This window comes from Anser anser (assembly GCF_964211835.1).
Source record: "Anser anser genome assembly, chromosome: 9".
Taxonomy (NCBI): domain Eukaryota; kingdom Metazoa; phylum Chordata; class Aves; order Anseriformes; family Anatidae; genus Anser; species Anser anser.
In genome coordinates, this window is record NC_139729.1 from 26465967 (window position 1) to 26487971 (window position 22005).

General features: G+C 47.1%; 1 protein-coding gene across 1 annotated transcript in view; it reads right to left on the bottom strand.

Moving 5' to 3' along the window:
* The window catches only part of OTOL1 (otolin 1), a 48633-nt gene that overhangs the window by 22907 nt on the left and 3721 nt on the right, over positions 1 to 22005 (bottom strand). Inside the window, exons 2-7 of the mRNA XM_083848646.1 lie at positions 21622 to 21759; positions 20521 to 20728; positions 11610 to 11945; positions 10502 to 10591; positions 9956 to 10027; positions 5194 to 9833 (exon numbers count right to left, since the gene is read on the bottom strand). Of these exons, the coding sequence (XP_083704772.1) occupies positions 8938 to 9833; positions 9956 to 10027; positions 10502 to 10591; positions 11610 to 11945; positions 20521 to 20728; positions 21622 to 21759 (1740 nt within the window). The 3' untranslated portion in view covers positions 5194 to 8937. The remainder of the gene's footprint in view (positions 1 to 5193; positions 9834 to 9955; positions 10028 to 10501; positions 10592 to 11609; positions 11946 to 20520; positions 20729 to 21621; positions 21760 to 22005) is intronic.

Below are 22005 nucleotides of genomic sequence, written 5' to 3' on the forward strand. Positions count from 1 at the left end.
AGACATTTTCTCCTCCAATTTGCATTTTAATGGGAGAGCAGAGGACTTATTGCTAAGTGCCAGGAGCCGACAGAGCTGCGCACATTCAGAGGGTCTACCTAATAAATGCACTGACCCATATTTTTCACATTTTATGGGACGGTGGGGAAAACTGCTGAAAGAGCTCATTTGCAGCCATGTTAATTACACTTCCTGTGGGCAAGCAGAGGAACACACCACAAAGAGCTACCTGCAGCTGCATTTGTGGGGCAGTTTAATCTACTGTGTAGAGCAGGTAATGGCATGCTGGAAGGGCCCTAAGTCCTCTGACAGCTGGACTATGGGCCGTGGTGGTCATGGTCAGGCCCTAACGCTCCCAGGCCATTCAGCCTGGCCACTTGCAGAAGCCATAAAAGCAGCAGAGCTTTACTTGAAGGGTGGAAATGCTGCATCTGTACCAAGCTTTCTTGTGTAATTAGGACCTCCCAAGTACCCATTACAAACTACAGAGGAGTTCATAAAAGTTCTCATCTGTGGCATTTGTTTCCTCTGATCTGGCTCTGGCCATGGCTCTCAGGCAGGTGTTTCTGCTCCTCTTGTCACAATGGGGAAACGGGCAGGGCCCAAGGGAGCCCCCGCTGCCCTCCTGCTCACCAGCTATCAAAAGCAGGGCAGCTCTGCAATTTAAGAGACATCAGCTCTCATTACATACATCAGAGCCCCTCGATCCATCTCCTGCAGCAGAGGAGCAAGGCAGATGACGTTGATACATACAAAACAGGCAGGAAAGCGAGCTACAGAGCTGAGAGCAGAACTGCTTAAATTAAAAGGGACAAGCCAGCTGATGGAGGGTGAGGTTTGTCCTCTCATCTGTGGAGCACACGGGCTCTGCCAGAGCTCTCCCAGCCCTGCAGAAACCTTCCAGAGCTCCTGGCACGAACCCACGAGAGGAGCCCTAACCACAGGCTGCCTGGTCTCAGGCTACCACAGCTGCACAAGCCCAGGTTTGCCTTCCCACCTTGGCCTTCCCAGTTTCCACTCCGAGGAGACATCAAAACACTTCGCTGGTTATCGCTCAACATCCCGTATTCTCAAGGTCCGTCTCAGCACAAATACACAAACCTCTTCCCTAAAACATCAACGCCTCCCAGATGGTTATAGAGATAACGCCACAGCTGTCCTCTGAGGCAGGGAAACATTGCTCCGTTTTAGGGATGAATAAAATCCTTGCTGAGCTCACACAAGAAGCTGAGCCCAGCTCCTCAACCCCCCTGCTTAATGCCTCCACCCTCAGCAGAGGAACAGAAAAGAGTAAATGGCCTCTCCTTTGATCTAGAGGAAATATATTCTTTAGTTTACCCACTGAAAATGGAAAGTTTAGGAAAACAGTCCGAGTTTAAGGACTTCAGAGTTTTCCTGACCCAAGTCAGGACTGTATAAACCCTGCCCACGAGAGCCCCCAGCACTGCACAGGCACCTGCCCCTTCATCCCCATGGGAGCAGAAAGTGCAGGCTCTCCGATCTGTAGGGCAAGGCAGTAACCAGGATGGGAGATTTCTCAATTGGCCCTATTTAAGCAGGCAGTCACCCTAGAATATGTGGATGCTTAAATACCGAACGCATTGCATGGGAAGCGGATCAAATTCATTATTTTTTGAGGACTTGGTAGGAAAACAGAAAACCATCACACACACCTGGGCTATTGCAACCGACCACCATAACCGATCCCAGAGCAAAGCCCCCCAAACCATCCCTGCTAAGCACATTTTAGGAGTGCCATCAGGAGCTGCAATCCACATGCCACAGAGGTACCGAAAGCTCTAAGAGGATTTGTCAGGTTTAACAACATTTTTTTAATTGGGTTTTGATACCATAAACTTAAATACTCAAAATTTTAAGATCTGTCGTGAATGGGAAGAAACGAACATCTCGTGTGCTCTCAACCTTACCTCTCACAATTGAGTTTCTTCACTTGCTACAGAGAAAAATGTTCTGGAACGAGCTGCAAACTGTTTTTTCCTCCAGCAATGGCATTCTCTAGGGCCACAGCTGTTCTGAATGTAAATCCTTACAGTTTGTGTTTATGAAGTTAGTCTCTGTAACCCCAATCTTAAACCTCTAAAGCCAATTTACTGCTCTGTATTATGCAGCTGAATACCAACAGAAAAAGGGCAAGAATCAAAATGGAAAAACAACAATTTAGCTCGTGAAAGTGATTGTTTTATTCTAACATTTTATTGACTCTTTAAAATGGAACAAACGCCAAGACTACGAGGATCATAGGCAGATATCTTTATTAACTAGGCTGGTACCCTTTCAATACCAAACCAATGAATAATTATGGCAGACAATTGCATTAAGCTGGCCACATACCTGCTAAGACCCTCTAGCTTAATAAACTGTTACGGGGCAATGAAAGTTTACGTAGCTGACTAGAAATGTCAGAATAGCATTACACAGGCACCATAAAGTAGAGTATCACTCATTTGAATCACAATCCAACTAAAATCAGCCCCTAAGCTTGTTTTTATGACCTTGCCCTCACAGCAAACTCCAGTTTTCCAGCCCTTTCTCTCCACTTGGTGACTCAGCACAGCTCCTTCTCTGGGCAGCAATAAACTCTACAGAAGTAGCTTTGACTTATCAATAACTTTTTTTTTCCACTTGGGAGTAGTAGGCTTAAGGTATAGAAAGAATAAAAGGCAAGCAAGATGCAACTATAGGGAAGGTTTAGCAATAAAGCAAGGGTGGATGTTTCCTCTGCCAGGCACACACCAGCAGTTTCCCCACTGCCTCATAGCTCCTCCTATGAGAGGAGCAATTAAGTCCTTGCTAAAGGAGACATTTGCATTGATTTCCTACCAGAGCAGCATAAGAGAAAGAAAAACAAAGCTGTCTCTGGTCACCTCCTCTCCCAGAGGTCTGCCTGGCTCCCTGCAAGAAGCAGAGCTGGGATAAGACAGTCCATGTACGCCAGCCCCTTTGCAAAAGGTTCTTGTTTCAGATGATCTGTCTCCCATCAAAGACCTAAAGTGAAAGCTTGCAGCAGGAATGGGAGCCTTCCGCATTTATATAGGGCTTGGCACGACAGAATCTCAGAGGGGCTGCCAAAAAGTTAAACATATCTGTTCCACACAGCCTCCACCAGCAACATGGAAGGGAAACTGAAAATAAGTTTTCAGGCTGCATCCTACCCCTTCTGCGCCTGGCTGCTATGCTGCAATCTGGAGTAAGGAGCACTGATCTTTAGGAAAAACACTCTGATTTTCATCCAAGTCAACCCAGGTTTTTCAGCATCACTAGTGGAGAGGAAGGAAAAGTTGCTTCTCCTAGCAGAAGCAATTAAGGACTTGCTGGGTGGCTCTCACACACACAGCATGTGAAGAAACAGGCCAAAACCCCGTTCCAGACTACGTAGAGCAAGATTATTTTTTTTTCCTTCTGAAATTGCATTGACATGTAAAATATTTCACTAAAATATCTCTTTGGAAAGTGATCCATTACCATAACGTGACACTTTTGGGTAAGAGCCTTCTCAGAAGAAAAAAAAAAAAAACTACCTGGAAAGCAAGACCAGGAGAGGCAGAGAAATAGAATTACAACAGTTTACTGAAATATTTTGGTTAAAAGTGTAACACTGAATTAGATGCACATAAGTGTTACATATGCAGTTCAGGCTGGGGAGGACATGGAAAGCAGCCAAGGACCAGCTAGGAGCCAAGAGCAAACACGTTTTGTAGTCCCTACTATAAAAAAAAAAAGCAGAAACATGATAGCTACCCAAAAACCTATTCTGTAAACTCTTCAAACGACACCACATTCTTTGCTGTAAATAATCCCAAGCCAATTTTGTTCCTGTATAATATTTCTAACAACACCAAGCACATTAGCCCAACCAAGTCACACCTGGCCTCTATCCCCCTGGAGGCACGGCTGGGATTTCATACGGGGATTCAGCTCTGAATTTTCATTTACCAAGCAGAACCTAGAGTCCTACTTATTGCTAGCCCTCTCTTTGATTTCTTTCCCCTAAGAAACTTTCCCACTTTACTTTGCTAGGACATGACCACCACCTAAAGGTGTACAAAGCCCAGTTCAGTCAGGCATGCTCCCTTAAACACAACGCACCATGGCTAGTGATAGTGCTCATCGTTGCTGGTTCATTAATTTCAAAAAAGATACTTGATTCATAAAGACATTTCAAAGGCCTCAATTCTAGGATTACTTTTTTTTTTTTTAATTCAATTCAAAGTCCAAAGAGCCTCAAACAGAGGGTTTGAGGGAATAGTGGCTGTGAAACAAAGCTTAAACTGAGAAGAATCGGACAGAATAAAACCAGTTCACTTTCTGTCCGTCCTCAACTTTATCTTATGGAAATAAGATAGGGTTTTGAGGTTTCAAGATAAGATAGAGGTTTGAGGTTTCACCCCCAAATTTTATGAACTCAATAAATAAATAAAGCATGAAAGGTCTGGTTACAGCAAGTAGAGTTTTACCCAGAAGTCTTCTTTATTAAGACAGAAAGCCTCCACTCAAAAAGGATTGACTTACGGAAGAACAATTCAAAAGAGTCATTAAAACAGACATAACAATTCAAGTTTACCCTCAAAATTGACTTTGCAACATTTAATACATGTACCTAAGTCCAGACACCTCTGTGGAAGACCATAGCTCACGTTAAACCAGACCCTGTAACACCACGCACAAGTAAACACATTCCGTCCTGAAATTAAATCATTGCATCGTGCCGTTCTGAAACAATTTCACATAATAATTCTGAAACTCTAGTCTCAGAGGTACAGCTTTGCAGATAGGGAACATAAAACTGTGATAGAGCTCTTACTGTGAATAAATAATGGTGGCTATATCTAGAAAACAATATCAGCCTACACGCAGCTTGATAGATATCCTCTATTAAGAAGCTCCAGCATTTTACAAGCATGCTAGATAACTGGCAGTGATCACACTATAATCCATTTTAATTCACATTGAAAGGCATTTTTTCTCCTTCCAAAAGGGATTCTTTCCACAACCAAGCAGATACCAGCAAAGTTACATGTCTCCAAAGAAAAGGTGAGATATATTTCAACTGAAATACCTGAAGTGGGATTATTATATTGTGCTTTCAAACCTATTACGAATTCCTGTCGTGAAGTCACTAAAACTCATCTATTTTTACCCAAACCAGCCAGTTAGAGCAAGCACTGTACTTACCTAGCTGCTGCCGGGGATCCAGCACACCAATCTTTTGGGGGCAAAGACCCAACCAAGGAAGGCTGCCTTCTGCCACCCAAAAACACCAACGCAAAACCCTCCACCCCACCCCCATTATCCCTTTTCTCAACCAACACAGCAACCCTAAGGCTCTGCAGGTGGCCCTCATTCTGGGGCAAGCCCAGCTCAGCAGGTGAGCAAAATAAGAGGCTTGAAAGCAAGCCCAGCTGCTCACAAGCACTGGCACCTGGAAATCCAAAAACCATGAGCAAGAGGCACCAGGAGAGCCAAGCTACTCCCTGTAGGACACTGCCTCCGGCATTCCTCTGGGCAAAACCCACAGCCCTGCCAACACGATTACAAAAATTGAGTTAGTGTTACGGCATCTGTGTAACTTCAGAGATGGGGATGAAAAGGCAAGAAAAGATCCAGTGGGGAGGTGGGCATCGGCCCAGCTTTGTACTGTGGGTGCAGCTGATTGCGGCACGACCTGCACCGGGCAAGGGCAAGTTCAGCGCTGGCCTGACACCATGCCGGACAATTCATGGGCCTGGGGATTAAATTGATGGCATAAAGCAAAGGTGCAACAGATAGGGGCTTCATCAAAGTATCAGGAGTGATTTTCCTTCCCAACAGCACACGCTGCTTTTGGAGGTTAAGAAGAATTTTGCAGCAAGTCATGACCGTTCAGGGCACCTCCCGTCCTCCATCTGGTATCCCTCGCTCTTCCCAGGCTTTATATGGAGGCCTTGCTTCTCTAACGTGGGGCTCAGGGACATTTTTTCTATCAAGGTACCCAAATTCCCCTGTAGATTTAGCCCTCAAGATCCTAATTAAAGAAGCAGCTGCTTTTTATGTCCTTCTGTCAGTTTGGAATAATTTTTCTTAGTTATTGAAAACAGCTGCTCTTTGATTAGCACAATGAGCATTTATTTTCTCTTATACCAGTGTCAAACTGCTTCATTGCAACACAGACAGGAGACACTTAGTTTTACAAAATAAATCTATACTAAGTAGAAGCACAAGCGAAACGGAACAAATATTTTGGCATTTGTAGCAACGGCATGCAATGAGACAAAGTGCCTCCTCAATCAATTCATTCGCTGTTGTTCTGACATGGCATGAAAAATGAAGAAAACCATATGAAAATGAGGGAATTTTTAATTCTCCAAAACTTTCCCCCGGAACAGTTTGCTTCGGTTAAGAGCTGTCGGAGCAGAACGCTTCACCAGAGCACCCCACAGCAGGGAGACTGCAAACGACGTGGTTAAAAAAAAATAGGGAGAGAGAGAATTAAAGGCTTGGGTTAAGTTTTGCAGCCAGAGCTGCTCAGGGAGGAGACCTGAGCAGGCAGAGGTGTCAGGATGCTGCAGCATCTGGCCCCACGGGCAGCTCCGTGCCCATCCCACAGCCCCAAGCCCTTTCAGCAAGAAGGTTTCACGTGACATTTAAAAGACAGCCCCGGGAGTCTCTGCCTGTAAAAGGGGGAGGCATGTGCATGTGTTTGCATTGAAATTTTTGACTCATTTGGGGCAATTCATGAGCCCAGCTGTGGACTGATCTGATTAGCTGTACTAGGACTAACAAACAACGCGTGGTTTTGCCAAGACACTGAAGTAGAAAGGATAACAGTGTAGAGAAACAATATTTTCCAGGCATTACTGTTAATTCTATTTAATATTTGATGAAGATAACTCCCTCTCTACAAAGATCTATATTTATCTAAACCACTGTTCACTGTGCTTTACACAGGCCCAACTTCAAAAGATACTTGTTTAATGTGTCTTAATTAAATCTGAAATTATTTCAAAATAAACACAGAATAGATGTGAGCACGCTTTAAATTCAAAGTACTACTGGCAAAGCTATAGACCCTAAGACACTTATACATATGAAGGAGCTGTGTGATATTTCTGTAACTTGTCCTGCATGCTTCTCTGCCTTCCCAGTCAGGGTTTCAAGCAGAAATACCTTCCACTGGTATTAAGTTAATGACAAAAATATATATGTAGCATAGAAGCCAGCTCAGAGTGCCATTACAGCTCTCCCATATCCATTATGGGGGTTCAGAAATGACTTGGGTTGTGCTGTGAGCAACCCATATCCTTCCTTAGTGTCTGTGAGGACCTTTGCGTAGCCTGAATTGTCTCCAGCTGTTCCTGTTAACCTGCTCTCAGGGCACCTCCACAGGATTTTAGCAGCCCAGAGACCCCTAATCTGGCTGGGTATATTTTGCGCAGGGATGTCTGTAAGGAAGCAGGAGCCCTTCCAGCTTGTGTAGTGCTGCCAGCTCTTCTTTTCCCCAGACAGCCAAGCAATTAATTTATGGAGAGGATTAGATCTGAGCAGGTTCTTGTGAGACCCCACATTTTTGCATTGCTTTCTCAGGAGCATTTGTAGAGGTTATTTATATAGAAAGTGTAAGAAACTTCAGCAGGAGAGGAGAAAATTGCTAGTCAGATGTCCGTATACCACCATCTGTTACAGGGACTGTAGGAGAAGCAGCATGAAGGCACAACAAAAGAATTAAGGGTGTTGTGACAGCAGGAATCTGAAATTATTATTATAACTTGTTGTTTTTCCTCAATATTCAACAGCTGCCAGGGAGTTCATAAACTGAAATCTGCATCTTTTATATACTTGGTACTCTGAATTTGAATCACATAGGAGCTAACTCAGATTAAGCACCGAATTAAGTACCAACTCTTTGACAAAGCTGGATCATCTCATATTTGAATTGCTGATGTTGAAGTGGGGCTGAGAAGCTGATGAGTTGAAGCACCCTTTGCATTTACCAAACAGATAGGATCAACCTTTTTAAATTGCTTTGTTTTTATCTTAAAATTTAACAGCGGTTCTCCCGTGTTAATTTTCTCAGCATATATAAAAAGTCTCAGGAACACTTGACCTTGGTGCCATGGAAAAAGAAGAAATGAGGGACACGATTTATGATGGTATTCAAATAGCACATGGCAAGCATGATGGCAATTTAAGCAAGGAAGGTGGGAGAAAGGGGAATAGTAGCCCAATTTTCTGTGTCCTTGTTGGGGTCAGACCCAGCATTCATCGCATCACTGGGAAAATGTCCCAGGCTTGCGACTGCCTGAGAAGAGGAGCAAATCCCTATGCTACTGAATGCTAATCATGGGATGTCAGCTTTATTTTTTTTTTACGAAAAAAAAAAAAAAGACCAGTCTAAAGTATTACATAATACTGATTCAATAAAATACTTTTATATTTTTTCACGTGATTTGAAGAAACCTACTGCTCGTGCTCGTGTTGGATTAAGCTCTCTGAATCAAACACTACAACCTTTGTCAAAACTGTGACTTTCCAATGGTTACCAGTACTGATGTCCAGAGGAGTTTTGACCACATAAGGATTGCCGGAGCTGGCTCGATAAAAATTTCAGTTGGATAAGGAGCTTCATCACGTAATTTGATGATGCTGACTATAAATCTGAAGCCCATGATGTGAAACCCCCTCGGGTTCCCCCTCCCCATGCTGGTCCTGACGGCCTTTGGGCAGTGGATTCTCTTAGTTATCAGCACCTGCATGAAGGGCGTGCCGCTTCTTGGGGCTGCTAGTTAAAACTAATCACTCTTTCGCAAACATTTTGTAAAAAAAATCACAAAACCTAGAAACTAAACCAATACACTGCCAAGTCACTAAGCCGATACTTGTTTCTCCTCCGGAGGGCGGAGGGGAAGGCATGCTCCTCAGCAACAGCTCTACCCTTTAAACCTACAGCAGGATCTCAAAAACATCGGGGTACAGGAGGAACCCCGTGAAGACGCTGTCGTCCTCGGCGCTGACGTAGACCCCGTTCCAGTCCCGCGCAACCTCCAGCCACACCTGGTCGCCCGCGCTCAGCTTCAGGACGGTCAGGAAGGAGGCCTGGTCGATCTCCTGCCCGTAGAGCGTCTCGCGGGCCTTGGCCACCTTCCTGCTGCGGGCCACCAGGCTGACGCGGGCCGGGCGGCCCCTCACCGTCAGGTGGTAGGCGAAGACGTACGCCCCGGGCACGCTGCAGTTGAATTTCCCGGTGGAAGGGTTGTAATCTTCCTGGTCGTTGTACAAAATCTTGTCAAACCGGATGGGGACGTTGGGCGGAGGGAAGGGTTTGGACAAGCCGGCGCTGAAGGCCGATCGCAGGAGCTTCGCGGTGTCCCCTCGGGCCCCCTTCGCCCCGCGGGAGCCTTTCCTGCCCGGCGCCCCGCGGCCCCCCTTGCTGCCAGCCACCCCCTTGGGCCCCGAGGGTCCCGTCACGCCGGCGGGTCCCAGGTCCCCTTTGTCACCCTTATTTCCCTGCTCGCCCTTTTCTCCCTGCTTTCCCTCCGTCCCCTGAATGCCCTCAGCCCCCACCTCGCCTTTGCTGCCTTTTTCTCCCTTCGTCCCTCCTTCCCCTCTTTCCCCCTTTTGGCCTCTCCCCCCCGGCTCCCCACAATACCCCTTGTCCCCCGTGTCCCCCTTCTCCCCTTTGTCACCCTGTTCTCCATCCACCCCCGGGTCCCCGGCGTCCCCCCTGTCCCCCTTGTCTCCTTTGGTGCCGTTCTCACAAGTGTCCCCCTTGGAGCCCTTTTGTCCCTTCAGCCCGGGGAAGCCGTAGCTGCCCTTATTGCCTTTCACTCCAGCTTCACCTAGGACAGAGCAGGGGCAGAGAAAAGGTTACAACCATTACCGTAGGATAGGGTATCCATCACCAGCAGCAAAGGGACAGGCCGATGCACTGTTCACGGCTTTCCTGGCCCATGTTACGTACCTTGCAGCCCAGGCTTGCCTGGATAACCAGGGTTTCCACTTATTCCTCGCTCGCCTTGCTCCCCTTTGCCTCCTAGGACATCGCACCATTAATATGTCATTTGTGACACTGTCTGCAGCGCAGAAATCATTACACAGAAAGTGACTGGTACCATCTTGCACGCGTCCCTCAGCACGATGAGCAATGTTTGTTTTCAAGAACAGAGCTCACAACCCCCAGCTGCATCTCCCAGCACCAAGCACCATCATGCAGACAACTCCATCTCACACTCATGTCGGATTTCTGCCCCGAAACAAGGGAAAAACTCCTCAAAAACGAGGAGTTCTGAGTGGGATCTTTATGAGCAGCCGTTCCTGTACCACCTGCACATATGCCACCACCACCCAAGTTATTGTCCCTCTGTTCATGCCATGCTAAATCTCGCAAGGTGTCAATCCGTATCAGCGTACTCTGCTTCCTTTGCAAAAATATTTTTTCCTACAGTTTTGTGTTATCTGCTGAGGACAACAGCATTTGTTTTCCAAAGGAGCAGTTCGTCTACTTTACCTCTTTCTCCTTTAAAGCCTTTGGGACCTTGAGGTCCCGGGGTTCCCGGCAGACCTTGCACACCAGCATCTCCCTTCTCCCCCTTAGGACCTGTAATGTAATCACATCAACAAAGTTATCTTAGTAACTCAGAGGTTTAACTTTACAGAGAAAACGTGTGATAACAGCTAAGCAACATGCCATCAGGGGATGCAACAAGGGCAACCCTGTTTCCATCACCCTGGTAAGAGCTGGCTATTTTATTTCCTGTCATATGGCTGATGCAAACCAAACGTGAGACAGACAGGTTTGGCTTGACCCTGCCCTCTGTGCATTGCAGCCGAAGCCCTTGGGGGACATAAAGGAGAGACAACAACACAGCACGGCTCCCACTGGTGTTGCTGAGGATGCCCTGATCTGGCACACAGCTCCCCAGCCTTCGCCTTTTGCTGCTGCAATCCCCAAATCGTACAGCTTTCCTTTTCGCTCTTGGCTACAGTTAAAGATTTTTTAAAACCAGCTTTCAGCTGCCTCAAAGCTGCAGGGGCTCAGGCATTCATAAAACATCAGAAGTAATCTGTCTTTAATATTTGAGCACATCCAAGGAGCTCCCATAGCTTAGTAATTGCCCCTCTCCTTAAAAAGAATTAAATCTGCAAATATAGAAGAGGAACCTGGCAGGTGGCTCCATCCTGCACAAGGAACGGCGAGCAAGCCAGCTTTCTTTTAGTTTACTTTTTCATCCATGTGGGAGCAAGAGGCTCCCGGTGCCCATCTGAGGGCAGGCTCAGGCAGCTGGAGCCGTCCCAGCACCACCCATCTGACTCGAGAGCTTCTCCATCAGCCCTACGAGTGCAAACTCCTTCCACAGCCAATATAACTTCCATTCGCTGTGGAAGCTAAGGGAAGTGCAAATCGCTTGAGTACACTGTATTAAAAAAATATTATTCCACAATTTTCGCCAGCCTTCCTCAGCTGAGTAGTTCCTAGCTCCAGTATTAGTGCTCGCAAAGCGAGCATTTGCAGACTAGCGCACTGCTCGTTATAACCATTAGATTTTGGCACTGCAGACATCTGGCAACGTGCTGAGCTGCCTGGTGTGAGCGAACCGATCCATCGTGGTTTGCACCTGGAGGCCCTGGCTCCCCCGGCGGCCCCCGGGGCCCGCCGGTGGGGGGACAGCAGTCACAGCAGTTGAAGAAGAAGTCGGCCGTGTCCAGGGTGTCGTTCTCGAAGGGGAAGAGCGTGGTGGCCGCCCGCACCGCGGGGCTCATGGAGGGCAGCTGGGCTCTGCCCGGGGCTCCCGGCATGGGGGCGAGGGAAGGGTTGGCAGCGCCCGGCGGTGGGGATGGCTTCGGCTTGGTGAATCTCAGCGCCGGGGTGACCTTCGCTGCTGCCTGCGTGGTTGCCACCAGCAGCATCACGGCCGCGGGGACGGCCGACGGAGAGCTCCACATGCTGGCAGCTGTAGGAGAAGGGGAAGGCCATAACGAAGTGCGCGCAGCACCCTCTGCACCCACTTACCCCCATAGAGCCCGTGTGTTCTGCACACACCCTCTCCATTCCCGCACTCTTCCCTGCACCCCTTTCATTATACTTCCATATTTTTTTTTAATCCAGATCATCACCTGGTTTCCCACTAATGTAAGAACCATCAGCCACGTGCATCGCAGCTGACCTACGCACGAGCCATGCGACCTGTGGCAGTGCTGGGCCCATCTGCCTGGCAGGTGGCCTCACACAGCCCCTCTTTTTATGGGGAAAGTAAAGCAAAAACCAGGAAAATCCCCTGCCTGCCCACCCCTGCTGACTGCCACCCTGCAGAGCACTTGCCATCTGGCTGCTCCCGTTAGCTCTGGGAAGTGCTCCCAGGGGACCCCTGAGAGTGGCACGATCACTGCCATCGTGATGTCTCTTCCATTCATACGATTAGGAAAAACTCAGTAATGATTTCAGAGCCAAACACAGCCACACACCATAAAAACCTATGCTATAAAAGAATAAATGAAACAATATATATATATATATAAATTAAGTATTCCAAAATTTCAAAGTAATTTTTTTTTTCTTTGCTACTGACTGAGTCCCTAGACTTGCACGTTCTTTTAGTGCAAATTTTGAGGTCCATTCTTTTTGTTTTTAAAGAGGTGGTTTGGCTGAACCAGAAAGAAAAAGCAAAGTAAGAACTGCCTGTTTTTTCCTATAGGACAGATGACGCCTCTCAGATGACTTGTCGTATAAAGCAGCTTTGTTTCTTCCTTAATCCCATGTGCCGGCCTGTAAATACAAACAGAACAGACTCCCTTTCTTGCTGAACCTGTAACCTAACCTTCCTATAGCAGCAGAGGTGCTTCATTACATGAGAAAGCCACCGGGAGAAACGCTGACTGTTCTTGCCATCCAGAGGGCAAAAGGACGGGCCCACCCAGAGCTGGGTGTCTGCGGGCTGCACTGAAACCTTTCCATCTTCAAGAATTCAGTTTCAGAGGAACAGCTCATGACGTTCTTACATGAAAAGGCAATTCCCCTACAAAACTAAATAATTTAACAGCAAACGTTATCCACAAAAAAACACCCAGTGACCACTGTTGCCTGTTGCTGATGTTTGTCCCATTCTTCACCCCACCGGCTCCAGGAAGATAAGTTATCATGTGTAATCATTGCATCCCTTCTCGCTGTACAAGGTGCGTTAGGATGGGACACGGGGCTCTAGTTTTTGTCACAGCCTCACATTTGATCCCAACCGGCCCCTGCCAACCTCACCATGAAGCTTCCAGGCACGGGAGGGCAGAGCTCAGCGCAGGCAGGGCGCAGCCAAACCCCACCGCCGGTACAGAACCACCACCACCACGGACCGGGAGGGTCGGCCAGCTGCTGGGGAGAGACAAAAAGCAAACCACTCCTGCAACAGGTCTGAAAACAACTACCCTCCTGTTGCGTAGCCACGTGGATGGGTTGCCACCAAAAAAAGAGAAAAACATAACTAACAAAAAAATATACCTTACCAGTCTGTTCAGAAAATAAATTGGTCAGAGCAAGGAACCATTACACAGGTTTTAATTACAATGGGCCAGCCTGTTTCTAAACTAATTATTCTTACATATAGAAATACATTTCAATAAAACTGGTATTTAGGATGTTTTCATTGTATCAGCTCACTACCAGTGATTCTGAAGCCATTCATCTGAATCCCCCCACGAGGAAAGATTATTATGCACAGTGGACACAAAATATGAAGAATTAAACTTTTTAAACACTAACTTTAAGAAACCAGTTTCTCATGCAGCTATGGCAGTAACTTTCCCGGAGACGAATTATATTGCCCCTGTGTCTTAAAGTCTACGAGTTCATTGCAAATATCCCGACTGAAGACCAAACGAACCACGTATATTGTCCCCTACCTTGTAGTTGGTACCACTCCCAGGATGACCTGCCCTCAATGGCACTTTGAAAGACACAACCTTTTATTTGGAGAAAATCTGTTTTATTTGAGTAAGTGCTGCTGCTGTGGCCAATGAGAGCACACATGGTGTGGGGAGAGGGGGCGGTTGGCGATGTCCCCTGAAAGGACCAGGGTGACATTGATATCCAAGGAAATTCAAGCGCTTTCCCCAGCCTGCGACGCTGCTCTTCACATGGGACTTCTTTGGTTCTTCAGCCAAAAAATGTTTTTTGGAGCATTAGGGACTCTGTTCGTGCCACGACATTGCGTGGCCCCACCAGCACTCAATCCCCAGCTCTTCTGCAGGTACCCAAAAATAGGAGGGTTACTGTAATGTTGTTCTAGATCTTATCAGATCTGATCAACCCTCTGGATTTAATTGATTTTCCTTGTCTCTCCCCCCGCCGTCACAGCACCCACCTCCTTCCCCAGGGACACTAGCACGGGCCATCGTTTATCCCCAGATCTCCCAGCCCGGTGCAGTGCGGTGTGAGACGCGGGAATGTGAGGCTGCCCTTCATCGCCCTGTCTTGGTGAAACACGAGCAAGAAACCGTCTCGTTCAATCAGTCTGGATTTACTACATACCAGCACACTCGGAGCTCAGCTGCCAGACAAGAAAGGCTGCTTGTTTCGGGCAGGCTGGAGAAAACAATCAATTCTTCTTTAATGTAAGCTGAGGGAATTGTGAGCCTCCATGATTTATTTGGAATCGCAAAGCTACCTTTTCCTGCACAATCGTCTACAGCTTTCAGCAATAAAAAGTTGATTAAGGAAAGTCTATTACTAAGCATACCGGGCTGGTTCGATTCACCAGCTTTTCGGGCTGCTCCAAAGAAGCCAGTCAGGAGTTTTGCAGAGCCACTCTGCACAGGGCAGGCGCTCGTCCTAGCTCCTGCAACGGGACCTGCACCAGCACTCCCTGCTGCCCGTCGGTGCTGCCGAAAACTGAGCACAGGTCTGGAATTCAAGCAGGCCTTAAAAAAAAAATAATCAGCATCATTTTCAATTCCATAATTGGACTAAACTGAAGTTAAAGATACCTGTGTCTTCAGCAGCTGAATTGCTGACAAGACTGGACACGTACCCATAAATTGCAGATAAAAGGCAGCAACACTCTCATGGGTTAGACCTAAATCAAGGACAACACAACGTCTCAGGCACGCGGTGTAAATCTAAAGCATCTCCATGCACTTGCTACATAAGCAGTTGGTTTGCACCAGCACGGCCGAGGAGGAAGGAAGCAGCTGGCGACCTCCTAAATCACAGCCCCGCCGGTGGCACCCTGCAGCCATCAGAAATAAAATCACGAGCATCTTACGGTGCGAGAACTGGTCGTTCCCTGTAAGAGTTTCCATTCAGAGAGGGGTGGACACCAACAGTGGTGGAATTAAAGTCTTGGGCTAATTCTCTTTAAGAAGCCAAACTGGATGGCGTCTACATAAATACCCCTTCCCTACCAAATGGGAGATTTGGATCTCCAGGAAAAGTCAGTCCCAACAGCCCGGCAAGGTGATGTGTGAAGAGGAGAGGTCTTCCAGGACAGGGGAGGCTGCCTGGCCCGCTGGGATGTACGATATACGCCAGCCCGCCCTGATGACTGTGTTATTCTGTGTGGAGGAATCCATAAAAATGCTAAAGCTAGTAAAAGAAGGCTGTTTTACCATACTTTTGCAACAGTGAAATTATTGGATTAAGGAGAAAAAAAATACTTGAACTAATACATTCTCATTCTGCAGTGGTAAGACGAATAAAACACTGGATTTCTTTAACTGGAAATTGTTACCAAAATGGTAATTTGCATTCTCAATTTGAGCTGACGTTGCATGCACTCATTTAATCATCTGCATTGTAATGATAGTGTGTACTTGAATCAAAGGGTTTAATTATTTTTTTGAGTGTTACCAGTCACCGTTTACTTTAAATAGCTTAGGAAAAGGTTGCATTTACTTGTTGCTCTCTTTCTTAAACAATGGAAGAAGTTAAGAAGGACAAAAGTTATAATCATTTCCAGCATTTTATAACTAAGTTTACTGTGTGTTTTCCAGTAACAAAGGAAAAGCTCCAAGTGGTTTCCAGGCTGCTCTTGGGGATGAACGTAGAGCATTATATATATATAAATATAAATATATAATATATAAAATCTTAGTGGCCACAGTTAACTTTTATTTAATTTTTTCCTTCAGTGTAACTCTCACAGTGAATTATTATAGGAATATACTGAAACTTTACTCACCCAAAGCTATTAACCACTGAATGATTTGCACAAATAACGCATTGCAGGATCAGGCCTTACCAAAACCTGAGCTACTTACCTAAAAAAAATAGTCAAATCACTTATAACTATATCCTGTCATTAGCAGCAGAAGTTACTCAATGGGGTAAAATTAACCATTTTTAATCAAGACTGATGCATTTTCCAGTGTTGCCTCCATATTCACCAGAGCTACTCTTTCATGGACTTCAATTTAATGCAATATTTGCCACACGTTAAAGCTTAAGCAAGAAATACAGCTTTAATCCTGGGTTAGTATATTTTCTTGAATAGCTTAAACAGCAGCAGGCTGGAATGGTATTATTAGGTTATGTGACAACTGCTGGTTTTTAAATTATACAGCACTTATTGAGTTACTGAAGCAGTTTGGGAAACTCATAGGCTGAGAGCGTAAATTAAGATTTAACACTAGATTAATCACTTTGTTTATTCGGGGGATTCTGAGTCCACACTTCACTGATATAAATGATGCATGTGGTCTGTTAACATTCCTTCAAAGTACAATTCAAGCAGATTCCCAGCTTTGCATATTTGCAGATAACTGGTTTGGAGTGAGATCTGCAAAGCTGACAAGTGACAAAAGGCTGTGGCGGCGCTGCTGATTGCTACCGGCACGACACCAGCAGCGGGTAGGGAGAGCTGTGCTCCTCTGATAACTGCTGGGCCACCAGAAGCACCCCCTGGGGCCTGCCGAAAGCAAGCTCAGGGAAGGCAGTGAAGCTCCCCGGAGGAGGCCTGAAAGCAGCTCCCCACACAAGCAGCTCCCCACCGGCAGCCCATTTCTGCATTCGTTGCTCCCAAACTAGTTGGGACTTGGACAAACCTCTGTTCAAATCAGCAGACAACCTGCACCTGCAGCCGTAAGGCCTGCTCACGGCCACGGCACCACGTCCCCAGAGCCCCTCGGCTCCCCGCTCCCCAGCGCTCTGAGGCCCTGGATGCTGGGTGCCACAGCTCGGGGGGACGCAGCAAACTGCACCAACACTTTCTGTACTGAATTAATTGAGAATTTTTTAAATGAGATTGGCAAAGGTGATTCGAAAAGCACTTCCCAGTAGGCCTCACTGCCATTTGTCTGCAAATGGAAGTAGAAAATGTAGGCCTGCAGACACAAGGGGACTGATAAACTAAGGTAACGCTTTCGGAAATACAGTAATAGAGAAAACAGTGAAAAACTGAGGAGCACAGAAAATAAGGCAGGTTTGTAGTAATACGTGTTTTTAAACTTTCATGCTTAGGTATCAAGAAGGCAAAATGGAAAAGAGGATATGCACACAGAATGGGAAGTGGGTAAAAATGGAACTGAATTGTATTGGAGCTGGGTAAAAAATGTCAAAAGGAAATTCTGCGTGAAAAAACAATTAACATTTCTCACATTTCCTGCAACAATTTCATACATCTCTTAGAAGAGGCCCTCCTTCCTATCCCCCGCCCCCCTTTAATTTTATTTTCTGTAAAACAGGGATGTGTTCTGCTCTCCTGTATTCATTTTCACAAAGCAGTGGAGCTAAACAGAAAACAGACTGAAATTGATTTTTCCTGCTAGGTTGTTAATTAGCGGAGGGAGTATTTCTACATGACACAGTGCAGTAGATAATTTAATCAAGTCAAGACACAGCTTTCGTTCTCCTCTCATGCCCTCCGTGTGTCGTAGCACTCTAACACCCTACATGCAGCCTCCAGACTGAGCCCTGAATGCAGGTTTGTAGGGTTTGACCTCAAATTTACCTCAGATTTACCCAAATATTTACCCAATGCTTGACCTCAAAATGAAAATACTGCTGCAGGGATTTTCACTGGCTAGAAGGGGATAAAATAATCTCCCCCTAAAAGTATAATTGCATTTAGTGTTACTAAGATTCAGATATCAAGGGGAAATAACATGGGTAATATATATATATATATATATATATATATATATCAGTCCATGACAAGGTAACCCACTAGCCCTACACCATGCGTTGCTTTACATTTCCTGCACCCGCTGGTTGGCAGTGCGGTCACACCTAAATAGAGATTTATGGCTCTTTAAAGCGTAATGACTAGAAAGACCCAAAAGCGGCCATTTCACATAAATAAGCATTTAGGGAGTTATTTAAGAACTGTAAGAACTTTATGATACCTATTACATCCTATTGAGTCAATCACTCAGGAGTCCCTAAATGCAGATTTAAGCCATCGGCAGCGCGTGCTTATTTAGGTGGGAGCTGGGAAGTGGAGCACGGAGCTGTCGCAGATCCCGAGGCCCCTTTGGGGTGCCAGCCCGCCCCGCAAAGGGACACCTCGAGCCACCGAGCAGGGGCAGAGCATGGCCCCGCTGCGATCCCTTTGTCACCACCACGCAGTTGCTTCTGCCTAAGAAACTCGCCCATTGTGCTCGTTTGGGAACTGGAGATGGCCAGAGGTAAAAAAAAAGTGATAAAGTTACCTTGCTCCCTGCTCTCCCCCCGGTCTCCCTTTGTGCTTCAGGGTGGGGGTGTCACAGAAACCCTGCTCCTCCGGTGTACTGCTGCTCTCCTTCAGTGTGCCTCAGCAGAAAGAGACAAAACCGTCCTCAATCGCCGGGCCTTTGCTAACAGCGAGTGGTGGGATTGCTTCCCTCCGTTTCTCCAGTGCCATCTTCAGGGAAGACGATGTTTGCTGGCGGGGGGGGGAAGAGCCAGGCTGGCTGGGGAGGCCAAAATAACCCCAAAGGAAGTGTGTCCTGCATTCAGCATGCTGCAGACTAGCAGGGTTATTTACCCAAATTTAGAACTGATTGTGTTTAAACAGACACCCAACTGATCCGAAATATTTATTTCTCTCAGGCTAAACACTTGCCTGTGAATAGCCTGATAAAAATCACATGGACTTCTATAAACAGTCATGACCTGTAATTTACTTTTTAAAACTGCTCACACTGTGGACTATAAAATTGGATTTTGGATAATATCACGGCAAGGAGAGGAACTGTCAGAGCGATTTTATATGAAGAGACAACGTTAATTGCACTTTCTGAGCATCGAGAGGCGAGGGCCCTGCCGGCATCTGAGGGTGCCATCCCCTGCTCCGAGCCGCTGCCGCTGGCACACGGCTTTGGGAGCGAGAAATTTGGGATGGCAGAGGGGAAACGGAGCTGGAGGCAGGCTAAGGACGAAGGTATGGCATCACCACACCGTCTGCAAAGCAGCACGGCCCAAGGGCCCGCATGGCCAGGCTGGGCCCTGGCTCCCAGCTGCAAGGTGATGGCTTTGTCCCAGCAGAGCCATGCTGCAGGTGGAGCATCCCTGGGGGAAAACAGCCCTCTCCCCCTGCAGGAGGGCAGGGGGGGGCCCAGCAGAAGGCCTGCAGCAGTGGGGGGGGCCTACAAGTGCCTTCGGCACCGTCCCTTGGCACCGCCGGCTTCGCGGTGCAGACACGGGCTGTTCCACTAGAGAGCAACATCAGCCTGTCTTTTCCCTTCGTGGCCGAAAGAAATCTCTGTCCAGCCGGGAAAAGGGCTCACCTCGGCCTTCTGCTCTGCCAGCAGGCCCCGTGTGCCCCTACAGCACCCCATTCACCTCACGCTTGCCCCGTCCAGAAACACCAGCGCAGCTCTCTAGCAAAGAGCACCTTGTGTCGCTTCGTGTTAAGGCAATGTGTTTTAATCGGACCTATTAGAACAGGAATATAGCCTGAAAACTGCTCACAGCAGTTGAGCCTGGACCAGGCGTACTTCTGCTCAAGACAAAAAGTTCCCAGAAGTTTGCACTGACAAATAAATCCGACTTGGCTGGCGGCTAAGCTTTAAGAAGGCTTTTCCCAATTACAACAGGCAACATTTACCAGAGGTGGATGCAGGGATCACCAGCACAGGGGCTGCCTATTAATCAGCAGAGGGCAGGTGCTGGTTTTTAAGACACTTTATGCCGGCCCTGTTGAGTAAGCCCAATATCTTCAGTTTTCATCTAATTACTTCACCAATCACAGAAGGTCTATCTCCATACACCTCCATGTTCCCTTATGAAAGGCAGAATTTAATTAAAAACAGGGGTTTATGCCTATGCACCTTCTTTTTAAAAGGGGAGAAGTGGTATCAAGAAGCAGGGCAGGTACCACTACTGCCAACCCACACAGCTTTGTTGTGAGACTTATGATATTTAGTATTCTTAAAGCTTAATCTCTTAAAACCCTGTGATTGCAGAAAATTGCAGATTTCATTTTAAAAAGTCAGCTCTGAGCCTCGTGCTAAGACTCAGGCTAGAGGGAAATAACAATAATCCCAAATGCAATTGCATTTAACCTTTTCCAGTCTCATCGTTTGAGAGGAAATGAGGCACAGGTTGGGATTTTTCAGGGATATCACCTGGAAAGGACAGCCAGTGGCACATGAAGAAGCAACGAGCCGTGTTTCTGATTCCCGAGGTGGATGGCTCCGTGAAACGAGTCAGCCTGAAACCTGCCCGGTGAATTACCCCGACGGGGCGATGTGCCTGCAGATCTCCGCAGCAGCCAGCTCCATCCCGCAGAGCTCCCGTGGCACAACACTGATGGGCTGTGGTGTCGCAACACCCCTGGAATAAAGAAATGGAAACCCCTACTTTGCTTTAGCCCAAACGCTTTGTCCTGGCAAGTGCATGTTTTGTAACAAAGCCAGGTTGCACCACTTGGAGTGGCGGTGTTTTAGAAGAGGCGCGTGCTGCACGCTTGTAATCCTGAGAGCAGGTGGGAACAAAGCTGCCTGCCGTGTGTGGAGGGCTCAGAACTTGCTGGGAGTTTGGGGTATTTACAGTATTAAAGAGCCACAGGGGAGGGAGAGCATTGTTTCTTCTGACATGCAAACTAGATGTGAGGGACTCTGGATCAAAACTAAATTCAGAGGAAAGATTGCCGCTGGTTTCTTTGGAACAGGCTCCTCGTGCCCACGCAAGGTGAAAATTAACCATCCTAAAAACACAACTCCACATTTAACGGGTGAGAGGTGGCAGGAGCACAGCGTCATGGGCTCAGGCCCATCTCACACCTCAGCGTGCTCTGCGAGGCAGTGAGGTGCACTGCACACGGTGTCTGCATCCCAAAAGCTCGAGCAGCCGCTGTCGCCTGTGCTGCCAGGGGACTTCCTTAAGAGTCAGCACCCCGTGCCCAGAAGGGTTATCCCCCACCCACCAAACCACCAACCCTCCTCCCAGGCACATTTTTCCTAATTTGCCCTGGAGATGCCCCGAGAAGAGCCCCTGCCCGCAGCTCTCCCCTCCTTCCCTGCACCTCTCCCAGCAGCAGCAGAGGCAGCGAAAGAATCTCCGACAGGATAATGGAGGTGAATGTCCAATAGTACTAAATTAATATTATAAATAAATTATAAAATATATTGTATTTATTAGATCTTTTAATGGTGTAGGAGCAGAGGGACTTCCTTTCCACCTCTCCTAGCAGGCTTTAAAAATAGACAAAGAGAATAAAAACGTGCCTTGGTAGGACGGATTTCCACAGCAGTAGCTGCTGTCTGCGAGGAGGTGCCGGAGCCCGGTTTGGACTCCCTGTGTAGTGCTGAGCTTTGCCATGTGCCAGACCTCATGTGAAACGCAGCACATTTCTCTGAGCAGAGCTGAAAGACAAAGCGGGGTTTGCCAGTTGGCAGGGGCGGCTGTGAAGGAAGCGGGATGATGGGCAGGAGGCGGGAGGGGGGGAGGAAAACACCAGAGGTTTCAGAAATTTCCCGTGGAAAACTGGTATCAGAATAAGCAGGATTACTCACAAGGCTGGTTCTACCCGTATAGCGTTGTGAAAGCACGAGGAGATGAAGCAGATAGAGGAGGGAACTGCGTGTGTGTACACGGAGGTGAAAGCCTTC